The sequence below is a fragment of the Macrobrachium nipponense genome, chromosome 12 (assembly GCF_015104395.2).
Source record: "Macrobrachium nipponense isolate FS-2020 chromosome 12, ASM1510439v2, whole genome shotgun sequence".
NCBI lineage: Eukaryota > Metazoa > Arthropoda > Malacostraca > Decapoda > Palaemonidae > Macrobrachium > Macrobrachium nipponense.
Window position 1 is genome coordinate 52,136,746 of NC_087205.1, and position 25,173 is coordinate 52,161,918.

General features: G+C 37.4%; 1 protein-coding gene across 1 annotated transcript in view; it reads right to left on the reverse strand.

The window, feature by feature from the left end:
- Nucleotides 1–25,173, reverse strand: part of LOC135224530 (uncharacterized) — a gene marked incomplete in the record, with an annotated part of 155,482 nt that overhangs the window by 26,219 nt on the left and 104,090 nt on the right. Inside the window, 1 exon segment of the mRNA XM_064263601.1 lies at nt 24,643–24,821. Within this exon segment, the coding sequence (XP_064119671.1) occupies nt 24,643–24,821 (179 nt within the window).

Here is a 25,173-nt window from a genome sequence, read left to right on the forward strand (position 1 = left end):
GTACAAAAATTCAGGAACACTTCAAAATATCATTGTGCATAATTCCCCAAAACAAACTAGTGGCTGTATTTACACGATTCTTTGTGCTGGCTGTTAATATTGTATATATATTTATATTAACTATATATATATATATAATATATATATATATATATTATATATATATATATATATATATATATATATTATATAATATATAATATATATACATAATATATATATATATATATATATATATATATATATATATATATATATATATATTATATTATATATATATATATATATATATATATAGATATATTATATATATATATAATAACATAATATATATATATACTAATATATATAATATATATATATATATTATATTATATATATATAATATTTGGCTATTGAGGAGATGGCTGCTTCAGCAACATTTATTTTATAGAAGTTCTTTTCTATTCTTGTTATTACGGCATTTTCAATATTATTTAGGTTGACGAGTAATGCACCTATCGGATACAGATGAAAATATCAATGAATTTTATGAAATTTATATATATTGAAATCTGGCATACAATGGCCGTAGATTATTTTATACCGACGTTTCTTCTGGATTCGACCATATATTTTCAAGGCTGTGGCTTTGAGTAGACTGATGATATTTTCGGTGCTACCCTAATTTATAGTCGGGAGGTCAGCAGGGGGTATCTGTGTGCTGAGTTTTCATTGGTCGGTGGGTGCGGTGCTTCTCTGCTATTGGCGGCTGGAATGAATCTTCAAGCTACATTTTAGAGTTGCAGCTCTCGCTTTCGTAACATAGCAGACCGTCGGAGCTGGACTGTGACGTTGCTGGTCGTGTCGTCACTGCGAGCAGAAGAAGAGTTTTCATTGGTTGTTGGACGCAGTGTGACGTCACAACGAGCCGAAATTTCATCTGCTGCCGGGCAGCTGGTATGATCAGGTGTGACTTGGTTGGTGCCTTCTCACGCTCTGGTATTGCCATAGTTTGGTATATTTCTTCGTACGTTTGTGGGGAGGAAAAGCACTTCTTGGGTGGTGTTTATAGAGGGCTTTTCTCGTTGAATGAGGAGGGCCTCCAACAGGCCAAGATGTCTCTGATCTGGGGCTCCCCTGATTATCCTTGTGTTTTGGATAATTCCGTAGCGGGAGATGGCTTCATTATGTATGGCCGAAGTATGGTTCCTAATGGCCCCTTCCTGTATATGGCATGAGATCCTCTTAGACAGACGTGTTGTCGTCATACCAATATAGAATACAGGCGCCGGGGCATCCGCGGGCGGGGCATACGAACTGGTAGTATACCACATTAGTCTGCTTTGGAGGGTTTCGCACTGGTTGAGTTGGGTTATTCCTCATTATCAAGTCCCTAGTTCGGCGATTCTTATAATAATTGACAAAATCAATGGATTTGTTTTCCTCAGTGATGAAAATGTTTTCCATAATGATCTTCACGGGCTTCTCATCCTCACGGTACTGTGAATGCATTGTAGCCTTGTAGAAGATCTTGATGTTGCCCTGGGGCTGGGGCGGCAGGCTCTCACTTCCGTTGTACTATCTGTCCAGGGCTGCTCTCACTTCTTTGTTAATGAGTGTTTTTCCTCCCCACAAAGTACGAAGAAATATACCAAACTATGGCAATACCAGAGCGAGAGAAGACACCAACTCACACCTGATCATACCAGCTGCCCGGCAGCAGATGAAATTTTGGCCCACCATGACGTCACATAGCGTCCAACAACCAATGAAAACTCGGCTTCGGCTCGCAGTGACGCCACGACCGGCGACGTCACAGTCAAGCTCCGATGGTCTGCTAGGTTACGACAGCGAGAGCTTCAATTCTAAAAAGTAGCTTGAAGAATCCCTCCAGCCGCCAATAGCAGAAAAGCACCGCACCCCTCAACCAATGAAAACTCAGCACACAGATACCCCCTGCTGACCTCCCGACTATAAATTAGGGTAGCACCGAAAATATCATCAGTCTACTCAAAGCCACAGAGTTGAAAAGATCTGGTTGAATCCTGAAGAAACGTCGGCATAAAATAATCTACGGTCATTATATACCAGATTTCAATAGATATATAAATTTCATAAAATTCATTGATCTTTTCATATGTATCCGATAGGCACGTTAATTGCCAACCTAAATAATATTGAAAAAGCCGTAATAAGAAGAATAGAAAAGAACTTCTATAAAATAAATTCAGTTGAGGAAGCAATCTCCTTCAATAGATCATGTTTGAAAGAGGGTCTTCTAACAAAATATGTATTATATATATTGCAACAAATCACTGTAGATGTGTGATGATCATATATGCATATAGCCAGGAGAAGGGTGAAAAGAAATGACTTGAACCAAGCACTTTACTGTATTTCTACACCTCATCAGGGTTCAGGTACAAGTGCCAAGAAAACAAATACAGTCACAAGAAGACTTCGTGGCAAGACAAATGATGCTAAAAAACAAACAACACTAACAACTACCGGACAGTCTTAATACTTAATAGCCTACTTGTTTTAGAATACCCTTTGTTAAAATCTCATAAATTTTATACAAACCTGGCTGATATTCAATAATTTATCAGTCTTCTTTAATCATAGAATCCTGTATAATTAAACAAGACTGTGATAAATGATTGAATATCAGCCTAGGTTTGTATAAAGTTGATGAGATTTTAACAAAGGGTATTCTAAAACAAGTAGGCTATTAAGTATTAAGACTGTCCAGTAGTTGTTGGTATTGTTTGTTTTTTAGCATCATTTGTCTTGCCACGAAGTCTTCTTGTGACTCTGTTTTCTTGGCACTTGTACCTGAACCCTGATGAGGTGTAGAAATACATTAAAGTGCTTGGTTCAAGTCATTTCTTTTCACCCTTCTCCTGGCTGTATGCATTATATATATATATATATATATATATATATATTATATATATATATATATATATATATATATATATATATATATATATATATATATATATATATAATATATATATATATATATATATATATATATATATATATATATATATATATATATATATATATATATATATATATATATATATATATATATATATATATATATATAACAGCAAAGTAAGCCCCAACATTAACCAGCAGGAAAAGGGTCATAGTTTATTACAATAAAAGACGTTTCATGCTGAGCTGACGTCAGTACATCCTCAGTCTGCCGTTAATAATAATATAAGCAAAATACATCACATTCATTAAATTACACATAAAAAATAAAATACAAATTACGCATAAACCATTAAAACTGTACAAAATCTAAAGTAAAAAAGGGGGAAAAGATAAAATAAATTATTGACAATCTGAATATCTGCAAGGGTGTGATATATGGTATTGCTGGACTGGGTATATCACCTACGATTCCAAAGAGGTTCTTTGAAACCTACAAGAAAATTAAGAATGACAACACTCAACTGAAAATTAAGAATGACAACACTCGCCACGTTATGAAAGCAGATAAATCAACTGCTCTGGTTATACTAGATAAAACTGAATATGACAGAACTGTTAGACGATCATACTACCTATACTCGACTGAGAAAACGATAATGCTCAGTTTAACAAGAATATTAAGAAACCCCATTGTATAACCATAAGGATTTAATACAAAAATTTATAACTATTTGTCCAAGTTCTCCTTATTTGTATGGTATACTATAAAAACGAATAAACAAGGTAATCCAGTAGGACCTATTATAAGCTCTGTTGGTTCTTTTGCATATAAACTATCAAAATGTGAAACACTTACACCACTAGTGGGCACTGTCTCGGGATGTTCTCTTGAAAATAATGTAGATTTTATCAGTTGTCTTAATAATTTCAAATTTCAACCCAAATTATGACTTTATAATGGCAAGTTTCGAAGTTACTTCTCTTTTTACAAAGGTGCCAATAGATGACCTGTTAGAGTTTCTGGAGGATGAGATGAAAAACATGTGTTCATATTACCAAACAAAACTTTAATAGAACTTATAAAAATGTGTATCAAACGTTGCAAGTTTACTTTTAAAGGCAATTATTATGAAAAGAAATTCGGCATGGCCATGGGATATCCTCTTTCTCCTAAACTTAGCAATCTATATATGGAGTTTTTTGAAAGAAAACATTTGCCGAACTTATTGCCAAGAGGTGTGTTATGGATACGATATGTGGATGACATCTTTTGCTCATGGCCAATGACAAGGAATGTAAACAACTTTCTTAGTAGACTAAATACAATAGTGCCTTCCACAAAGTTCACCCATGAGAGGGAAGAAGAAGGAAAATTGCCATTTTTAGATGTGTTGGTACATAGATCTGATAGAAAGTTCAAATTTTCTGTTTATAGGAAACCCACAAATATCTGTTCTTATGTACACTTTTATTCAAACCATCCATTTGGAACTAAGACTGCTTTTTTTCTGCTATGTTTTTAAGGGCACTGCGGGTAAGCAGCCCTGAATTTCTAGATCAAGAAATTGACAAGATACGTGAAATTGCTGGCAATTTGAGGTACCCAAACATTTTTATTGAAAACCCCTTTTGTAAAGCCCAAAAAACGTTTTACGGATTGACAAAAACTGAATAGTTCGAAAACAAAAATCTTTTAGTGCTTCCTTTTTATACTTACTTTAATAACATCCCGAGACAAGTCAAGCCACTAGGTATTAATGTTGTGTTCAAAACGCTAGGAACTATTAGAAACTTGCTGATTATAAATTCACTTGGAAATGGGACAGGATGTATTTATAAGATTCTGTGTAAAAATTGTAATAAAACCTACTTAGGACAAAGTGGAAAGACATTGACAGTTCTATTAAAATGACACAAATATAATGTAAGAACTGGTAATATGTCAAATGCATTATTTGTACACATGAATAATAGTAATCATGGTATTAACTGCACAGACTCCAAGGAAATTATGTTTTGTAGAGATTTAGTGAAAAGAAATTTAATAGAATCCTGTATAATTAAACAAGACTGTGATATTTAATTAAATATCAGCCTAGGTTTATACAAAGTTGATGAAATTATAACGAAGGGTATTTTAAAACAAGTAGGCTATTAAGCATTAGGACTGTTCGGTAGTTGTTAGCGTTTTTTTTCTTTTTTAGCAACATTTGTCTTACTACGAAGTCTTCTTGTGACTGTATTTGTTTTCTTAGCTCTTGTACTTGAACTCTGATGTGTAGAAATACATGAAAGCGCTCGGTTCAAGTCATTTCTTTTCACCCTTCTCCTGGCTGTATGCAGATATGATCATCATTATATATATATATATATATATATATATATATATATATATATATATATATATATATATATATAGTGTTCTGGAATCTGACTTTTTTTTTTAGGGATAATGGGTCGTGCTGTTACCTTCTCTAATTCCCTTTTCTGACTCCTGCTCTGCTTCCAGAGTCTTCGAGGTCCCCATGAAGGCAGGACTTTCTTTCTGATCCCACCTGGTACATGTGGTGATTTGTTGTTATCTAATCACTGCCTCTCTTGGGTGTGACTAATTGTTAATCCCTCCACTTGAGGATGACGTCTCCGGAAGTCTTCAGGTTCCAGCGAAAGTTGAAAGGTTAGGCTACAGGTGAAATAGGTAGGCAGTTTTGATGGCTGTGCTTAGATTAGAACTTTGCGCGTGTTATGGCTGCTGTTCAAGACTCTACCTGTGAATAATTCTCTCTCTCTCTCTTGTTTCCCTATTCTTTTTTCTTTCACTATTTTATATTTATGCTATTCCTAACTGACATTCTCCTAGCTATCATATCATATATATAATATATTATATATATATATATTATGATATATATGTATATATTATATTATATATATCTATATATATATAGATATATATGTATGTATATATATATATATATATATATATATATATATATATAGATATATATATATATATATATATTATAGAGATATATATATATATATATATATATATATATATATATATATATTAAAAGGATATATATAATATATGTAAAATACAGGCGTCCCCGGTTTGCCCCGGACGACGGGGGTTCTGTTTTCTTGAGACGCGTCATAAGCCGAAAATCGTTGTAAGCCGGAACATAGTGAAAAATCCTAAGGAAACCTTACTTTTAATGCTTTGTGGGTGCATTGAAAACTATGTAAACTGCATTCTTATTGCATTTTAAATAAAAGAATCCTTCAAATGTTGATTATTTCGCATTTTTGGTGTCCTATTTCATCTACCAGATCAGCGTTGTAGGCGTCGTAACCCTGGAAATAATGTCTGATGAATATACTTGAGAAGCGCCTAACCTCGGAACATCGTAAGCTGAACCTGTCGCAACCCGGGGACTGCCTGTATAATATATATATATATGTATATGTATATATATATATATATATATATATATATATATATATATATATATTATATATATATATATATATATACAGTGGACCCACCTTATTTGCGTTCTCCAGATTCGCAGATTTCTCTCAGGAACATTTCCCCACATTATTCACGGGAAAATTCGCCTATTCATGGTATTTTTCTATGAGAAATATCCAGAAATTCCTGTTTTTGTTCAACAATTTCATCATAAAATGCACTTTTTCTGATAAAACTATTAAAAAAAACTAAGTATAAACATTTTTAGTGGGTTTTCTTGAGTTTTAACTAAAAAATAGGCTGTTTTCAGCATTTTTATAGGGGTTCCAACTATTTGCAGATTCTAACTATTTGTGGGGGGTCTGGAATGCATCCTCTATGAATATGGGTGTGTGTGTATATATTATATATATATATATATATATATATATATATATATATATATATATATATATATATATATATATAGAACTGTTGTAGGAGGAAGTATACCTCAGGTGGTCCTTAAAATACATTTATTGCGATGTTTGAAAACACAATAAATGTATTCTAAGGACCACCTACCTGAGATGTACTTTCTCCTACAACAGTCTTTGATTGTTTAAGTTATTAGTAACCTCCACAACTTAGAATGGTATATATATATACGTATATATAGTATATATATATATATATATATATATATATATATATATATATATATATTATATATATAAAATTCTTGGTTGAAATTGAAAATAACATTGTCATTCCTTTCCTAGGTGTATTAATACATAGAGAATCTTTCCAATGTAAATTCAGTATTTATAGAAAACCCACACATAATTTAACATATGTACATTTTTATTCTGGCCACCATCTTAATGTTAAAATTTCAATTTTTTCTTCTATGTTCTTACGTGCTTTGCGTATCACGAGTCCACAATATCTTGACCAAGAAATAGAATACATAAAAAAGATAGGAAACGATCTCTTCTACCCACCTCATACAATTGATTTATGTTATCAAAAAGCCCACAAAAAGTTTTATAGTGTTGCTATTAATGAAAAAGAAACCTCTAAAAATGTACTCAGCTTGCCTTACTTTCGTGGATTTGAAACCATAAAATAAATATTTAAATCGTTTAATGTTAATGTAGTGTTCTCTTATAACAATACTATTAAAGATATGCTAATTAAGAATAGTCCTGTAACAAATAACAACATCCTTTACAAAATTCCTTGTAAGGATTGCCCATCTTTTTACATCGGTCAGTCAAATAAAAATTTATGTGTACGTATTAAGCAGCACTTGTATTCAGTTAGAACAGCCCAGACTTCAAATGCACTGTTTATCCATCTGAGCGAAAAATTTCATTGTATAAATTGGGGCGATACCTCTGTAATTGCGAGGTCTAATGATTATGTTTCAAGAAATTTACTGGAATCAGCAATTATACAAATCACTAATAAAAACAACCTAAATCTCAGTCTGGGATTGTACCTTTTGGACCCATATATTTGTAAAATGTTTATGAAGCACCTTAAAATAAATGAACTACTAATTAATTAGTACCACATGTATATAGTTATTATCTCTCTATCTCTCTTGCTCGCTATTATTTATATACTATCTTCGTCTTTTCACTCATTATTTGGAACATTTTTGTAAATTTTATGGCACTAAGTCGTATATGCCTTCTTGTTTTTCAAAATGTATTGTTTTCTGGATGAATCATCTGTTGACCCCGTGTATGCTCCTCCAAGGTGTGGCTGCCTAAAAATCGATAATCTTGCCCTCAGGCGTTTTCTCGTTTCTGTAAAGTGAAATCGACCTTATGCAAACTGACATCTTGTAATGTCAGTTTGGATATTAAGCCTACTTTAACTATGTTTTTGCTCTGTATGATCAGTTGTGCCTAAGTAAATGGTCGTGTTAGACCGAAAGTTCTTGGCTCTCTCGCCTTTCATTCTCCTCCTCTATATATTTATATATATATATATATATATATATATATATATATATATATAAATGTATATATTTATATATATTTATATATCTATTATATATATTAATTATTATATATTATATATAAAATATATATACTAAAAAAAATATATAATATATGATATATATATTTCTATATTATATATTATTATATATAGAACATATCTTTATTATATATTATATACACACACACATAATATATATATATATAATATATATAGTATATTAATAATAAATATATAATAATATATATATCTATATATATAATATATAATATATATATATATAATATATATATAATATATATATATATATATATATATACACAAACACACAACCACACACACACACATATATATAATATTATATATATTATATATATATATTACTATATTATATTATAGTGTATATCATAATCTATATAATATATAATATATATAAATTAAATATATATTATATATATATATATAAGACATCTATAATATAATATATTTATATATATATAATATATATATAATATATATATATATATATATATATATATATATATATATATATATCATATCTATATATATATATATATAATATATATATGTATATATATATATATATCTATATATATATACTATATATATATTATATATATCTAGACATATATAATATATATATATATATCTATATATATATTATATAATATATATACAATATTATATATATATATATCTATATATATATATATATATATAATATATCTATATATATATATACACACACCACCACCCACACAATATATAATTATATAGTATACATATATATATATATATATATATATATATATATAGAATATATATATATATATGTGTGTATATATATAATATATATAATATATATATATATAGAAATATATATATATAATATATCTATATATCTATATAGTGTGTGTATATATATATTATATATATATATATATATATAGTGTAGATATATATATATATATATATATATATATATATATATATAAATTCATATACTATATATATATATATTACACATATATAAAAGCAAATATCACAGGAAAATGATAGGCAGAAATCCAAGCGCTTTCGTCTTTACTAAGACATTGTCAAGGAATGAATGAGATACAGTTGGCAAGAAAGTTATCAGGTAAACAAAAAGATCAAGAATACCAGATGGTTAATTGTCAAAAGGGTAAAAATCAAAGATAATCCAGGATTATCGGATATCTTATGGTCACAAACTTAAATATAGATTTAGCCCTAACAGAAACTACAACGTATCCTGATAGTTCAAAATATGTAAAAACTGAATATATTAATTTTGTTGTATATATTTATCTACAACTTTTTCATTATGAAGGCGTTGAGTTTAAATATACCAAGACTTAAATTTAGAACATTTCCTTTACTTGGCTTGATGAAACATGATTCCATGATATTCCTTTTAACTGTGTCATTACATGGGATTAAGGCTCTTGCTTGACTCCAGTTAATAGGATGATCTAAATCTCTCATATGTACAAATAATGCATGCGATATTTGTCCAGTTCTCGTAGAATATTGGTGCTATTTGAGTCGTTGTGAGATTTACTGGTTTGTCTGTAATAGACTTTATCACACTTTTTGCAAGGAATTTCATATATACAGCCAGGAAGATCTTTAGGAAAATTTGTGATTACTAAACTCTTGACATTAATATTACTGAAAACAACATTTATGTTAAAAAGCTTTAAAATTCTATTAATTTCTAAAAACCTTTCATCACAAGGTAATTTTAGAATGTTATGCTTACTATATTGAAGTTTGTCATTAATCAAATAAAATGTTTTTCTAGCTCTTTTCCGTGCCAAATCTACAAAAGTCCTTGGGTATTTAAGTTTCAAGGCAATATCATAAATAGTTTTAATCTTAGTGTCAATAAACTGCGGGCTACAGACATGTAAAGCCCTTAGGACAGAGCCGTATATAGAGAGAGTTTGGCCAACCTTTTGACATCGTTCAGCAGAGCACATCACCTGAACGATGTCTCAGTTCTCTCTCTCACTTATCATATGCTGCTGATTGTTAACTGAAGTTTCTATCAACCATTAACATGTTTATTAATACACTCATGATAGTTTAAAACTTTGTTACTGTTTCATCTTTAAAATACATAACAAGTATTATGAAATATTATACATGGTTTCAAAATTAACTGTTTACCTATATTCATTACAGCTTTTCTCATCATTATGCTCTTACTCCCTAATTCACTTCCTTTTGATTTTTAAGACTGAGCCTTGTGAATATTCTCTTGTTTTTTTTTTTTTAGCATACATATATAATCTTAAAGTGAAGGTAAACTTCAGGAGTCTACCCTTAATGTCATGGCAAGAAGGAAAGGTTATATTTTTTGCCCGATTGTTTACCCAAGGCAATAGTCGTCCTAATAAATTGCTCGTTTCCAAAACTATTTTCATTTGCCATAAAAATATTTTCTGCATTCTGAAATAAACTGAAGCAAGCATCTGTGTCATAAACTAGGCCGTTTTCTCTACATTCTTTTAATTGAGTCAACCTTAGAGAAGGATCTGTCTATGTTGACTGGTTGCTCTCTATTGTTTGAAGGTAAAACGTGCAATGATTATTTGACTTTTTAACCTTTTTTATGCAATAACCAGCAATATAGTGTAGGCTGCTCAATTCTGCTTGAGTAATTAAATTATCACTTGAGAATTGGTCAAAATCAGGTTCCTCAGTTTCATTTTCAGCATTACCATTTGTTTCAGAATTTGGCTTATTAAGAAAGTCAGCTAGAAACTCGCGGTTATCTACATTGCACTTGAGCATTTAAGAAATTATCCAACTGACATCAATTTCAGACTGTCAAAATTCTAAGGCAGTTGGCACTGGGGTTTTCAGTCTTATGGAGCTAAACAAGTTTTCTAGACAATCTTGAGTGAATCTGGATGTCATAAAATTCTGTGACCTTTGGCTAAGTAATCACTTTATACATTAAGAAGGGAACTGGTAGACAATATCACTCCAGTTTGAACTGGCTTCCACTGTGCATTAACTCCAATATGTTTTTCATGAAACACTCTTACAACTTGTTCAAGATGCAGTATAGTTTGCTTATAACAGGATTCATTGACGTTGCTTAGTGCTATGATTGGATGTCTGCTTGACATTAAATCGAACCACTTATTTATCAGACCAATGAACCAAGCTGTTGTAAGTCTTTACTGTATCCTTCACGTTCAACAAGTAACGAAGTCCAGCTTTTACCGAATTGCTAAAGAAATTTAAAGCACCTGATACTTTCATTTTCTCAAAATAAGATGGATTTACATGAGCTACATGAGTTTTGGCTCACGCTTCAGATCTTTGCCTTCTTGAAAAGATATCAAACGTTCAGCATGTTCTGCTGTCACCTCCTTCGATGGCAAATCAAACTGTTTTACCGTGTCATCACTCAAATGAATAATATTACCTTTCACTAGACATAACCACATGTTCTTTATAACATGTGGTACATTGCGCATGAAGTAAAGAAATTGTTCTTTGCTAATAGGATGAGCTATCTTATTAATAATTTTATAGTTCCTGGCACAAATAATGCCAAAACTCTTTACAAATGCCCGAGTTGCACTCCCCATGTCTGATGTGATGGCACTAAAATGCAATCCAATGGCATGCGCTCGCTGCAAAATATCCAAAACCAAAGGTTTTAAAGTTCCCCCTGTGACGGCTGTGGTGTGACATTGTCAGACAGAAGAAAGATGGCGCCCATCGGTCAGTGACGTCACCTGAGTGGTTCTGAGCATGGCCAAACTCTCTCTATATACGGCTCTGCCTTAGGAACATCCCAGAAAAAACAGAGAATTTAACATTTTGATGGTGATTGGAGTAGTAATGAACAAAAGAGGCAATGTTAGTTGATTTTCGAAAGACTGAAAAGGTGAAATTTCTATCATTTCTATGCAGTTACATCAAGATGGATCCTAGTTTGAAATTCTGCTTGGGCTGTCACCTCTGTGTAGCTATAAATAGAGGCTTTTCCCCTTCAGAAGGGAGCTGTAGTGTCGCCCGTTCCTTGGAGGGATTTTCAGAGACTGGGATGACCGAGGCAAATGATTTTAATTCTGCCATTGTCTCTGGTCTTTTAATCACTACAAAATACTGAAAATCTGTCTTTACAAGATTACCAATTTTGAAAATGAAGGGACAGAAGGCTGCAATTCTTGTTTCTGTTAGTGGTCTTTCACATGTACAGTTTCAACCATAGTTTTTCTCTCATTAATTAGATATTTACTTTGGGAGAGAAAATGCGCACTGATGTGTCTAACCGAGGATCACATGTAGCTCAGGGATGAGCATTTGGGCAGCATTTGCATCCCCTCTCACTTTTTGGTTGCAGGATGCAGTACTTTTACACTTTGGAGTGTGCTGGACTAACTTTAATTTCTTTTAGGAATCATGTATCATGTCGCTCATACATTTCCGTTCTGTTGCAACATTTTCGGATGCTACTCATAATTTCCTTACAGAATTGATCAAATACCCCAAATTGTGTATCCCTTCTGGGGGAGCTTGCACAACCTGACTGAGCATCTACAGCTGAGTTGCAACTACCTGTTCTCCAGGGGCAGAGGTCCTGGGTGAATTACTATAACCCTCTGAAACTGTTGCCATTTCCATTGGGTTCAGGTGAATTCTTCTATCCCTTTTTGGGGGAAGGATCCTAATTTCCTTACTGAATAGATCAAATGACACAAGCTGTGTATCCTGTTTGGGGAAGCCTGCACATTTTGACTGAGCTTCAACAACTGAACTGTACTACCTGTTATTAAATGGGCAGGAGTCCTGGGTTAGTTACAATACCCCTACGGAAATATAGTACAGGCAGTCCCTGGCTTACGACGGGTTTGGCCTACGATGTTCTGGGGTTACGGCAGTTTTCGATTATATTCACCAGAAATTATTTCCAGGTTTGCGACACATGTTCCAGGGTTACGGTGCTTAAGACTCCGATCTGGCAGAAGAAATATGACTCCAAAAATGCAAATTAATCAATATTTGAAGTTTATTTTTATGAAAAATGCAATAAAAATGCACTTTACATAGTTTTCAATACATCCAAAGCATTAAAAGTAAGTTTTTTTTAGGACTTTTGATGATTTACCGGCTTCTGACGATTTTCGGCTTACGATGCGTCTTAAGACTGGAATTCCTGTTGTAAGCCGGAGATTGCCTGTAATATCAGTCAGTGTCAGATGGGTCCTATTATTCCTTTTGGGGGGAAAAGATCCTCTTCAGCATCAATAGCTGTAAATGGGTACAGAATTCCTTCAATAAGGTTTCTCCCATGGCTACCTGAAATTTGTGTCCCTGATCCATCAGGATTCAGCAAGGTCATTTAAGTGGCAATGCCCCCTTCATTTTCCATAGTAAGAATATCTCCCCCATGTAGAAGTCTCTATTTCCTCTGTGGGTTTAATTTGGGAGGTAGTGGGGATTGATGTTACTGGGTTTTTAGGTTTTGACCCAAACATAAATCTTGATCTGAGAAAAAAGGGTTACATATCTGCTGCAGGAGTTTTGCCGGAAAGATATAATTTCCTGTTTCTTCAGTCCTAATGGACTCTATGAATCTCAGGGACAGCTTAAAATGAGCAGTTCCATTCTTAAAACTTGTTGCCAGTAGCATACAAGTTTCATACATATCTTTTGAGCAAGCACATTTTAATTGTTTTTTACAAGACTATACTCATGCAGGTGGTATGAGCCACACCCACTGGCACAAAATGACACGAGCAATTTGATAGAGAATACTTCAACTGAGGATCCTGCAAAATGGCAGTCCTGTAGTGATATAAAGCAAGTTGTTATTAGAAGCCAGTCAGTATTAAATTATTAATGAAGGACACCTCTGTAGTTCGTAAAAGATTCAATCAGAAATCTATGTTAACTTAAGCCCTTCAAGGTTTAAGTTAGTTTTGACAGCTGTATATGGCTGTATAGAACTAGCCTTTATGCATTAGCTATGTAAAATTTTAATTTGAATTGTGATACTATTTGGACTAATATCCTATGTACTAATTTGTTTATTTAGCCAAAGCCACTGTTTCAAATGGCTTTAGGTTATTTAATTACACCTAAGATACTATCTATATCCAGTCTTAGGCTAAACTACCTCTTAGTACACCAACAATAGGATGTTTCCTAAATTGTTCTCTCTTAGCTTAGTACATATAGGGTATTGCCTCATCCAGATTATCATAGATTAAATGTAAAGGCTATATAAACACAGAAAGTTACTTACATATAAATTCATAGTTAGGCTAGCATCTTTTGTCTAACTAAGATTGTTTATATCTAGCCCTAGGCTATTTGGTCTACTATGTTTCAGTAACTTTCGAATATGAAACTCACTGATGTGAAATTTTATAGTTAGGCTATTACCTAGCATATGTTATTGTCTAATCCAGATTAATTTACCTTTAAAGGTCTGGGATTAACCAGGTGTAATTTGTAGCCTTTAAGACAGACTTACCTTATAGCCCATTTGGCATCCTGTTTTTGGTCTACTATAGCTAGGAGAGACTATCACCTAATCTAGGTTATTGTGTAATCAATCTTGATTATTTGATTCCCTTTTAAGGGTATGCACATGCTAGTCTACATATTAAGACAATGCTTAAGTACACAGGCTATGTAAAGAGGGAAAATGCCTGTAGCCTTTTATCTAACCCTATGGTCTTTGGTGTAAACTTAGGCTACTGCCAAGGCTCATAGCCTAACAGGATATGTCCTTAAATCTTACCTTAATTCGGGTTACAGTCTGCCTATTCCAGGGTACTTTGTTCATTCTTAAGGATATACAGTATAATCCTAGGTTATAGGCTACAGACAATATCTACTACAGTCTAGCTAACATATTCTCACTAAACTGACGTAAAGCGTAGGCTACTGCCGACATCGTTAGCTGAACAGATTACCTATATTAAACATTTCTGGGCTCAGCTTGTGTCGGCCTATGAAAGTATCCTTAATATCATTCTTTCTAGGTAAAATTAATCTAAAATTACCAGAGAAAAACAAAATTAAGAAAATGTCAGTAAAACTGACTCGCTCACTCTATAAAAGAAGTGTCGGTATGAGAATATAGGTGAGTGGGATCTCTACCACGAGTCATTCACCATTTAGACCTTCCAACACAAAATCCCCACCAGAGAGAGCTGATACCAAAGGGTGATGCGGCCGCTACTACTACTACTACCGACGCCACGGACAGCAGCGCCCCTAGCGGTCATCCTTAATCATTAGGTTCGCAGCGCTTGAGTGCTTTTTCCTCTCGTGTTGTGTTTTTCGTAATTTTACCTCGTCATTACGATGGAACGTGCAGCTATCGCATCGGCTAAGTTAAGTGCCTCATGAGTAGTATTTTACAGTTTTTTAGTCTTCCAGGGACCAGTATTTTCCTTCTTTATAGGTCATATACGGTCTCCCGGTTGACTCGTGGCGGCTGCGTGCCGCCTCGTGTTAAGATTTCCCGGTCTCCCATACTGGGACATCTTATACTTATGGGCTTACTATATTACGTTCATCGTTTATTACATCGTTTTTATAGCTAGGACAGCCCTTTTACCTTTTCTCTTAGTTTGGTATTTAGGGCTATTCCGTGTTTCTGGCCCAGCATCCCGGCTCTTGCTCTACATCGGCTACCGCTGGCTCCGAGTAGTCAACTGTTCTTCGGAACAGCTTGCCTCCTCCTGGGCTTCTTTCTCTTTTACTAAAAGTGTCTTTTCCCCCTTTACGATGTATTATCAGTGTTATTTAGGGTGTTAGGCTAGCCTAGGTGCATGTACCATGTGTTGGTACAGTCTGGTTCACGTGGCCCCTCCATGGTTGTGTTGCTATCGCGGCTTAGGCCACCTGCGATCACGTGTCCCATAGCACCTTACCCTTCCCCTTCCCTCCCTACCAGGTATAGGGAGGGGTCTGGGGGACTCCTTGGTTGCCATGACAACCACAGTAGCCTTCCTCCCTCTCCCTCTGAGGAGGCCAGGAGCTCCCTCCCAGCTGGGGTACAGGGCGACTACTTGTCTCGGGTACCGGGTCACCGAGCGGGTAGCTGTAGGGACGGGGAGGGGTAGGCCACCCCCCCTCTCTCTCTCTCCCGCCGTGTTACGCCGGGACCCCCCACCTATTGCTTCAGTCCCACCCTTCCCCTACTGTGATGAATGGAGCCTCCGCCGAAGCCGGGGGCCCCTTTGGTTATAGGTTCGTCTGGCTCCGCCAGCGGGCGGGGTGGACATTACTAGTGGTCTGTTGCTTGCCTACTATATCCTTTTTTCCGCTACCGGAGGAGAGCTCGCTCCTTACCCGGGCACTCTTCTAGTAGACGGGAAATTTTATACTTCGTTATATATACGGATATACCCTAATATTACGGTGAATTTTAGTTTTAATTAATTTATGTGTGCCATCTCCGTCGTTTTCTGTCGTGGTTTCATGGCTCCTCACCACTCCTGGTTGGAATCTTTTTCCTGTCTCCGGCGTAGCCTTAGACAAACTCCAACCGCCTAGTTACCACACGTATTATAGCGGGGCTCTGGTTTAATCTAACTTTCACGCTCCGGCATGCAGCGGAGCAATTGTTAGGCTGTAAGTGTGCACCTGATACTTATGTATCTCTCCACTTACAGGCTACCAACTGTCAGGTCCCGGGTTGCAACGCAACACTCTACGACCCCTGCGCCCATGAGGAGTGTAGGACTCACGCCCCGTGTGCCACCACCCACAATGGTCTGATCGTCTGGCACCCAGAAGCTTGCACCATCTGCTACGACCTTGTTAGTCAGCTGTTGGGTGGGGTAAGTCTACTCTTAGACTTCTTGGTCTTATCACTAATAACACTTAGTTTTAAGCTTTGTTCAACCCTGTCTCCGCCGCTAGAAGCTTCATTTCGCCTTCTCTTTCAGGCTGCCGCCGTGAAAGAAGTCGCCTTGGCAACCCTGAAGGCTTGGGTGGGCGGCTTCGGGAAGAATGCCGCCAAGGGCCAGCCGTACATTCTGGACAAGAAGCTGGCCGTTCAGATCTTCCCCGGTGGCAAGTCGACCGGCTATGTTGACCCCATCTCGGCAGCCTCTCTCATAGCTTCGATCCAGCAGGAGGTGCAGCAGGCGTTCGGGTCCGTCTCCACGCAGGAGCCGGTCCCAGATGTGGCTAACCTGGACCTGAACATCGAGCCTATGGCGGTAGGGGCAGAGGATTTGTTGGTTGAGGTAGGTGTGTCGGGCGCCCAAGGTCTTTCCTTGGGCGCTCCTGGATCTTCTTCCCCTGTCCTTTCTTCTGCCTCTTTCCAAGGCTTTACGGGATCTGAGATCCCTGCCCGCTCTCCCGCTCTTTCTGTACCCCCGAAGGTGAAGGGACAGAGAGAACAGAAGACTCTCCATAAGACGACTTCTAAGAAGTCGTCGTCTTCTTCAGCTAAGAAGTCTACGACTTCCTACGCTGACGCGGTGAAGGCAAAGCCGAGCTCTTCTTACTCTAAGAGCTCTAGAAGCAAGGCTTCTAAGGAGAAGGCTCGCGCTCCGGCCGAGCCAACGCCTTCTCCGGCATCCACCGGATCCACTCCGGTAACTCCTGTTGGGGTGCCGGGACCGAGCTCCTTTGATCCCACCAACTTTTCGGCAGTTGTGATGCAGCAAGTGGGAGAGATGGTTGGCTCGAGGATGACCGCCCTCGGGTCTAAGTTTGAACAGATGTTTGCGCAGCTGTCAAACACCATCAACCAGTCTGGCCAATCCATTCAGGATCTCTCTAACAGAGTTAGAGAGCAAGAGGACCGTTTTGCTGGACTTAGTCAGATTCCTCAGCCAAGCTCCTCCGTAGCAGGTACTGGCATTTTGCAGTTACCTCCCTACGAATCCCTACCGGCCTTCTCCATGGATAACCCATGGAGAGTGGCCGCTTATGCCCCCTTCAAGGACGGCATGATCTCTATCCCAGAGTGTGGAACTCGAAGAATTGAGGACTTCGAGTTCTATCCTCCTGGACTGACTCAGCCTTTCATTGGGTATGCTAGGCTGACCGTTGCTGCTCTCACTAGAGAGGACAAGATTTCCCGAGAGACTGTGCTGTATAGTAGGGATCACGCACAGCGGGAATGGGTTCACTGCCTGGAGGATTGGGAGTGTACTAACACTAAGCTCCAAGCTTTCAAGAGTCCGTTTACTATTTTCGCTACGGAGGAGGAGGCTTCTCTTCCGTTTGCTACCAAAATAGTGGAAGCGACTCTTCAGGCAGTCCTCAAAGATGAGCCCATGCCACAGCTGAGGGAAGCGGAATCTACTTCTCCGCTCTTCTCAGCCTTTGGAGAATTGTGGGAGAACTTGCCTGCCACGTTCTCGATTGGTAAGCTTAAGCCAGACTGCGCAATGGACCAGTTTGGCGAGAAGCTTCCAAGACTGCCGATACCCTGATTCAGGCAGAGTTCGATGCTCGAACAAGATTTGGGAGGTCCCTTAACTCCCTAATCATTACAGAAATGGCTGCCCTGTCTTATGGCACAGAACCTTTATTCAAGATTCTGGCCAAATCTCAGCTCCAGACAGTCCAAGCTGATGCTTTCAACTTCTTCCTAGCTAGGAGGAACGAACCCGAAAGCACGTCTTGCAGGAGGCCACTATCAGGCATGAGCCTAATAGACTCTTGGCTTCCAGCATGTGGGGTGCGGACCTCTTCCCAGAGTCCTCTGTGAACGAGGTGCACCACGAGGCTGCTAGGCTCAACCAGAGCCTTAGGGCTAGATGGGGCATCTCTTCCAAGAGGAAACAAGAGACTGCCCCTGCTGCTGGTAAGAAGCTTAAGAAGACAGGAAGAAGGTTCCAGCCTTACCAGAAGCAACAGCAGCAACAGCAGTTTGTTCAGGCCGTCCCAGTTACTCAACAGGGACAGCCGTCTACTTCAAAACAGACTCAACCCATCCTCCTGTTGTCTCCTCAGAGTCAACCGTCAACCTCCTACGCAGTCTCGCCGGCCTTCAATTCTATGTACGAAAGCCAGGCCTACCCAGCCTTTAATAGGTTCTCTAGGGGTAGCAGGGCGAGGGGCCACTTTCGCCAGCGTGGGACAGGAAGAGCTGCAAGAGGTAGACAATTCAGAGGAGGGCGCGGAGGTCAACCCGCTCAACAACAGTGAGGCTCCCCAGGTTGGAGGGAGGCTGTTCCTCTTCCGTCACAGGTGGGGGTTCAGCAAATGGGCACAGAGCATCGTGTCCAAAGGATTGGGTTGGAGTTGGATCAAAGATCCCCCTCCAATCAAATCATTCTATCAGGAACCATCAAAGGAATTGACAGATTATGCAGAGGAACTCCTTCAGAAAGGAGCTATTGCGAGAGTCAAGCATCTAAAATTTCAAGGTCGCTTATTCAGCGTGCCAAAGAAAGGCTCAACAAAAAGAAGGGGTAATCTTAGACTTGTCAAAGCTAAACTCTTTCATTCGTTGCGACAAGTTCAAAATGCTCACCATCTCGCAGGTACGGACCTCACTTCCCCGTGGGGCCGTCACAACCTCCATCGATCTTACAGACGCATACTATCATATCCCTATAGCCAGACACTTCCGGCCATTCCTAGGCTTCAAACTAGGAAATCAGACGTTCTCATTCAAAGTGATGCCCTTCGGTCTGAATGTAGCCCCCAGGGTATTCACGAAAGTAGCAGAAGTAGTAGTTCAGCAGTTGAGAACTCAAGGGATAATGGTAGCAGCATACCTCGACGATTGGTTGATCTGGGCTCCAACGGTCGAGGAATGTCTCAAAGCCACGAAGAAGGTAGTTCAATTTCTGGAACATCTGGGGTTCCAGATAAACAAAACGAAATCCAGGCTCACTCCGGAGTCTCGTTTTCAGTGGCTAGGAATCCAATGGGATTTGTCTTCCCACAACCTGTCAATTCCGGTGGTCAAAAGAAAAGAAATAGTCAAGTCTGTGAAACAATTTCTCAAATGCAAACAAACATCAAGGAGAAACCAGGAAAGAATCCTAGGTTCTCTCCAGTTTGCCTCAGTGACAGACATCCTCCTGAAAGCAAGGCTGAAAGATATAAATCGAGTTTGGCGATCAAGAGCAAACACCAAATCTCGAGACAAGTTGTCAGTGATCCCACAGATCCTTCGCAACCAGCTCCGTCCATGGACAAAAGTGAAAAACCTTGCCAAATTAGTACCCCTTCAATATCCCCTTCCAGTGTTAACCATTCACACGGATGCCTCCCTGTCCGGGTGGGGGGGATATTCTCAATTCAAGCAAGTTCAGGGGACTTGGTCGGTTCAGTTCCGCCAGCTTCACATAAACGTCCTGGAAGCGATGGCAGTATTTCTTACCCTGAAGAGACTCCTTCCCCCGAAGAAGTCTCATCTAAGACTGGTTTTGGACAGTGCAGTAGTAGTACATTGCATCAACAGGGGAGGGTCCAAATCCAAACACGTGAATCATGTCATGATAGCCATTTTTGCACTAGCAGACAAACACAGATGGCATCTGTCCGCCACTCACCTGGCGGGGGTAAGAAATGTGATAGCAGACGCCTTGTCCCAGTCAGTCCCTCTGGAATCAGAATGGTCTCTAGACGACGGGTTATTCCAGTGGATATGCCGGAGAGTCCCAGGTCTCCAAGTAGATCTCTTCGCCTCACAAGCGAACCACAAGCTCCCTTGCTATGTGGCCCCCAACCTGGACCCTCTGGCTTATGCCACGGACGCCCTGTCGTTAGATTGGAATCAGTGGAGGAAAATCTATGTTTTTCCTCCAGTGAATCTTCTTTTGAAGGTCTTGAGCAAGCTGAGGACTTTCAAGGGACTAGTAGCACTGATTGCTCCAGACTGGCCAAAAAGCAACTGGTATCCTCTGCTTCTGGAATTGGGTCTTCGACCTCAATGGATTCCCAATCCCAAGCTGTCACAATCAGTACAAATGAGGACTGTGTTCGCTTCCTCAGGAATTCTTCAGACCCTAACTTTATGGACTTCATGAAGTTTGCGGCTAACAAAGATGCTAACATTGATCCACAAAACATCCTCTTCCTAGAATCAGATAAAAGAGAGTCAACTATTAGACAATATGACTCAGCTGTTAAAAAATTAGCATCCTTCCTGAAAGAATCGAACACCACAACCATGACAGTTAACTTAGCTATATCCTTTTTCAGATTTCTGTTTGAAAAAGGCTTAGCAGCTAGCACTATTACTACTCATAAATCGGCTTTGAAGAAAATCTTTCAGTTGGGTTTCCAAATAGACCTAACAGATTCTTACTTTACATCTATTCCCAAAGCCTGTGCTAGACTTAGACCCTCTCAAAGGCCTACTGCAGTTTCATGGTTCTTAAATGATGTCCTCAAACTAGCCTCAGATACTGACAACTCGTCTTGCACTTTTATAATGCTTCTTAGAAAGATTTTATTTTTATTAAGCCTGGCTTCAGGAGCCAGAATTTCAGAACTGTCGGCTCTATCCAGCGATGCGGGTCATGTGGAATTCCTCCCCTCAGGAGAAGTTCTACTTTCACCGGATCGTAGCTTTTTAGCTAAAAATGAGGATCCCCTTGCAAGGTGGGCTCCTTGGAAAGTCATCCCACTTCCGCAAGATCCTTCTCTCTGCCCAGTATCAACTTTAAGAGCCTTTCTATCTCGTACATCCTCAAGATCCTCAGGTTCTCTCTTCATGAGAGAAAAAGGTGGCACTTTATCAGTAAAAGGAATCAGACAACAGATCCTTTACTTCATTAAACAAGCCAACCCTGATTCATTTCCAAAAGCACATGACATCAGAGGAGTAGCCACCTTAATTAATTACTTTCAACATATGAACTTTGAGGATCTTAAAAAGTATACTGGATGGAAATCACCGACAGTCTTTAAACGTCATTATCTAAAGTCCTTGGAATCTTTAAAATTTTCTGCAGTAGCAGCGGGAAACATTGTTTCTCCTGATACTGCATAGTAGTTGTAGTATAGATCCAGGTCTCCTTTCTACCTACCTCGTCCAACATGCCTCACCCTATTGCCATGCTACTCGGAATACTCTAGCCTTAGCCGCTAGAATAATATTGGTGGATTGTCCCTTATTTTTTTTGCTAGGGACATCCACATTATGTACATATAATGTACTTCAGTGTTTCTACCCTTATTTTTATGCTAGGGTAGAACACAATGTGTTTGTATATTTTGTAAATTTCTTATTTAAGTGAATCACTCCTTGTTTTTTGCCATTACATTATTATATGTTACTATATCTAATATAAGTTAATTTTTAAGTACTTTATATTGATTGCTTTCTTTATCATGCCATTGTATTAGGATAAGTTAGCTTTAAGTACTTTGTTTGTATACTGTAATGTTTCTGATTCACTTATATTATATATCTCTTTTTTACTATTGGGTTTCATTTGTCCTTATTCCCATCTTGTCTGTTTCTCTGGTATATTTTCATAGGCCGACACGAGCTGAGCCCAGAAAAGGGATTTTGACGGAGGAAAAATCTATTTCTGGGTGATTGGCTTGTGTCGCCCTATGAAACCCACCCTGTCTTCTTTTACCCACCCTGCAGGACAAGATGTTCATAGATTAAGGATGACCGCTAGGGGCGCTGCTGTCCGTGGCGTCGGTAGTAGTAGTAGTAGCGGCTGCATCACCCTTTGGTATCAGCTCTCTCTGGTGGGGATTTTGTGTTGGAAGGTCTAAATGGTGAATGACTCCTGGTAGTGATCCCACTCGCCTATATTCTCATACCCACACTTCTTTTATAGAGTGAGCGAGTCAGTTTTACTGACATTTTCTTAATTTTGTTTTTCTCTGGTAATTTTAGATTAATTTTACCTAGAAAGAATGATATTAAGGATACTTTCATAGGGCGACACGAGCCAATCACCCAGAAATAGATTTTTCCTCAGTCAAAATCCCTTAATTGTGGAACATTTCTCTAGATAAAACTTCTAAATTGAATGATAAATTCTTAAAAACAACTTTCGCTTCAACAAACTCCCAATGATCACAAAATGTAAGACGTGCCAACATGTACTGGCAAAAAGCCGGTTTACGGCTTTTCATGCACAATAAAATCACTGTTCCACAGTCTAAACTAAAAAAGTCTTGGCTGCAACTTAAAATTACATACTCAGATTTCAAGTTGGAAGTTTCCATTAACTTCGGTAATGATATTAATAAGTGAAGAACAAAATTCTCAAAACTAGCCTAATGATCATAAATCATAAGACATACGCTGGTCAAATAAACCGATTATGGCTTTTCAATCACAATAAATCACTGTTCCACAGTCTAAACTAAAATTTTTTAACTGGAACTTAAACCTATGCACTTAGCGGAATCAATAAGCAAAGAACCGACTTCTTTGAGCCCTAGTTTCTTGACTGATCAGAAAAAGGAATGGTGTCCTGGTCGGATTTTGGTCGTATGGAAACAATATGGCGGTGTGTATGCGTATAACCACTTCTTCTCGTGGTTTTGACGTATATTAGGTAAACTGGGTATTAGCGTTTGCTGAGGATAATAGAAAGTGCCCTCTTATAAAAGTCCATTTATATTCTATCCTGTGTTATATGTTTATCATTACAACACAATACCTGGCCATAGGACCAGTTAAGATAATTCTTTGACATTAGTCTGGTCACCATGGAGCTCTGGATAGACAATGGAAAGGGTAATCCTTGAGGATGAGACAGCGACTACACTATAGAAAATCACAGATGCAAATTAATTAAGTTCCAGTGAAAATTTTACGAATCTGTAAATTCGCATAACCCAAAACACATGTACAAGGTCTTACGTACTATAAAACCATTTTCAAAAACGAACTGCTTAAGTTCTTTTGCAAAATTTTTGGCAGCTTTTTCATCAGCACTTGCTGTCTCCTCATGCCGTAAAACACTATGAATGTCACCTTTTTTTTTTAACCTATCAAACCTAACAAAGTGCACAGTACATTACAATGAAATTTACGGCATCAAATGCCTTGAATATGAGCTTTCAAAGACATGAACATCTTTACCAGGCAATTTAATATTTTTCAATGCTGTACCACAATCAGAAAATACCACCAAATAGGATCCTGATAAGCAGTAATTCTGTCTTGGTTGCTGCTTTTAGGAAAATGGTCATTTTATAATGTTCTGCTTATTATTGGACTGAAAAAGATAAGTTTTCTGAATAATACAATGAAAACCAACCTTTAGTATTCTGAGCATTATCACTGGTGTCAACTCGGAGATCATCAGAGTAGGTCTTTGACAGTAAAAATAGAGTCATACAGTGATGTGCCTCTTTGCCAAGAAAATCCATTGCTTCTTTACCAGCAACACTGCCATACTTCAACTCCATTGCAGCCTTGAGCTCATCCACCATTATTCTCAGAGGAAAATGACAAATTACCTTCTTGTTGAAAAACTTAAGTTCATTGTACACAATAAATAAAACAATGAATGTGAAAATCTTATATTTCATTCAAGTTAGTATTTCAGGTAAATATCAGATATTCTTGCAACTATTTCAAAATTTCATAGCATAGAAACCATTATCTATCAAGGCTTACTCTTAACAAGACAATGCAAAATCCATAAAAATTGTCAAGTAAATCAAAGCACCATACAGGATAAACCCCAGCTGTTACCTCACTGCCAACCTACATGACCCATCTCTGGTATCATTCTTATGCATGACAAATCATAACTATGTCGTCTGTACTATACTCTACTCCAGAA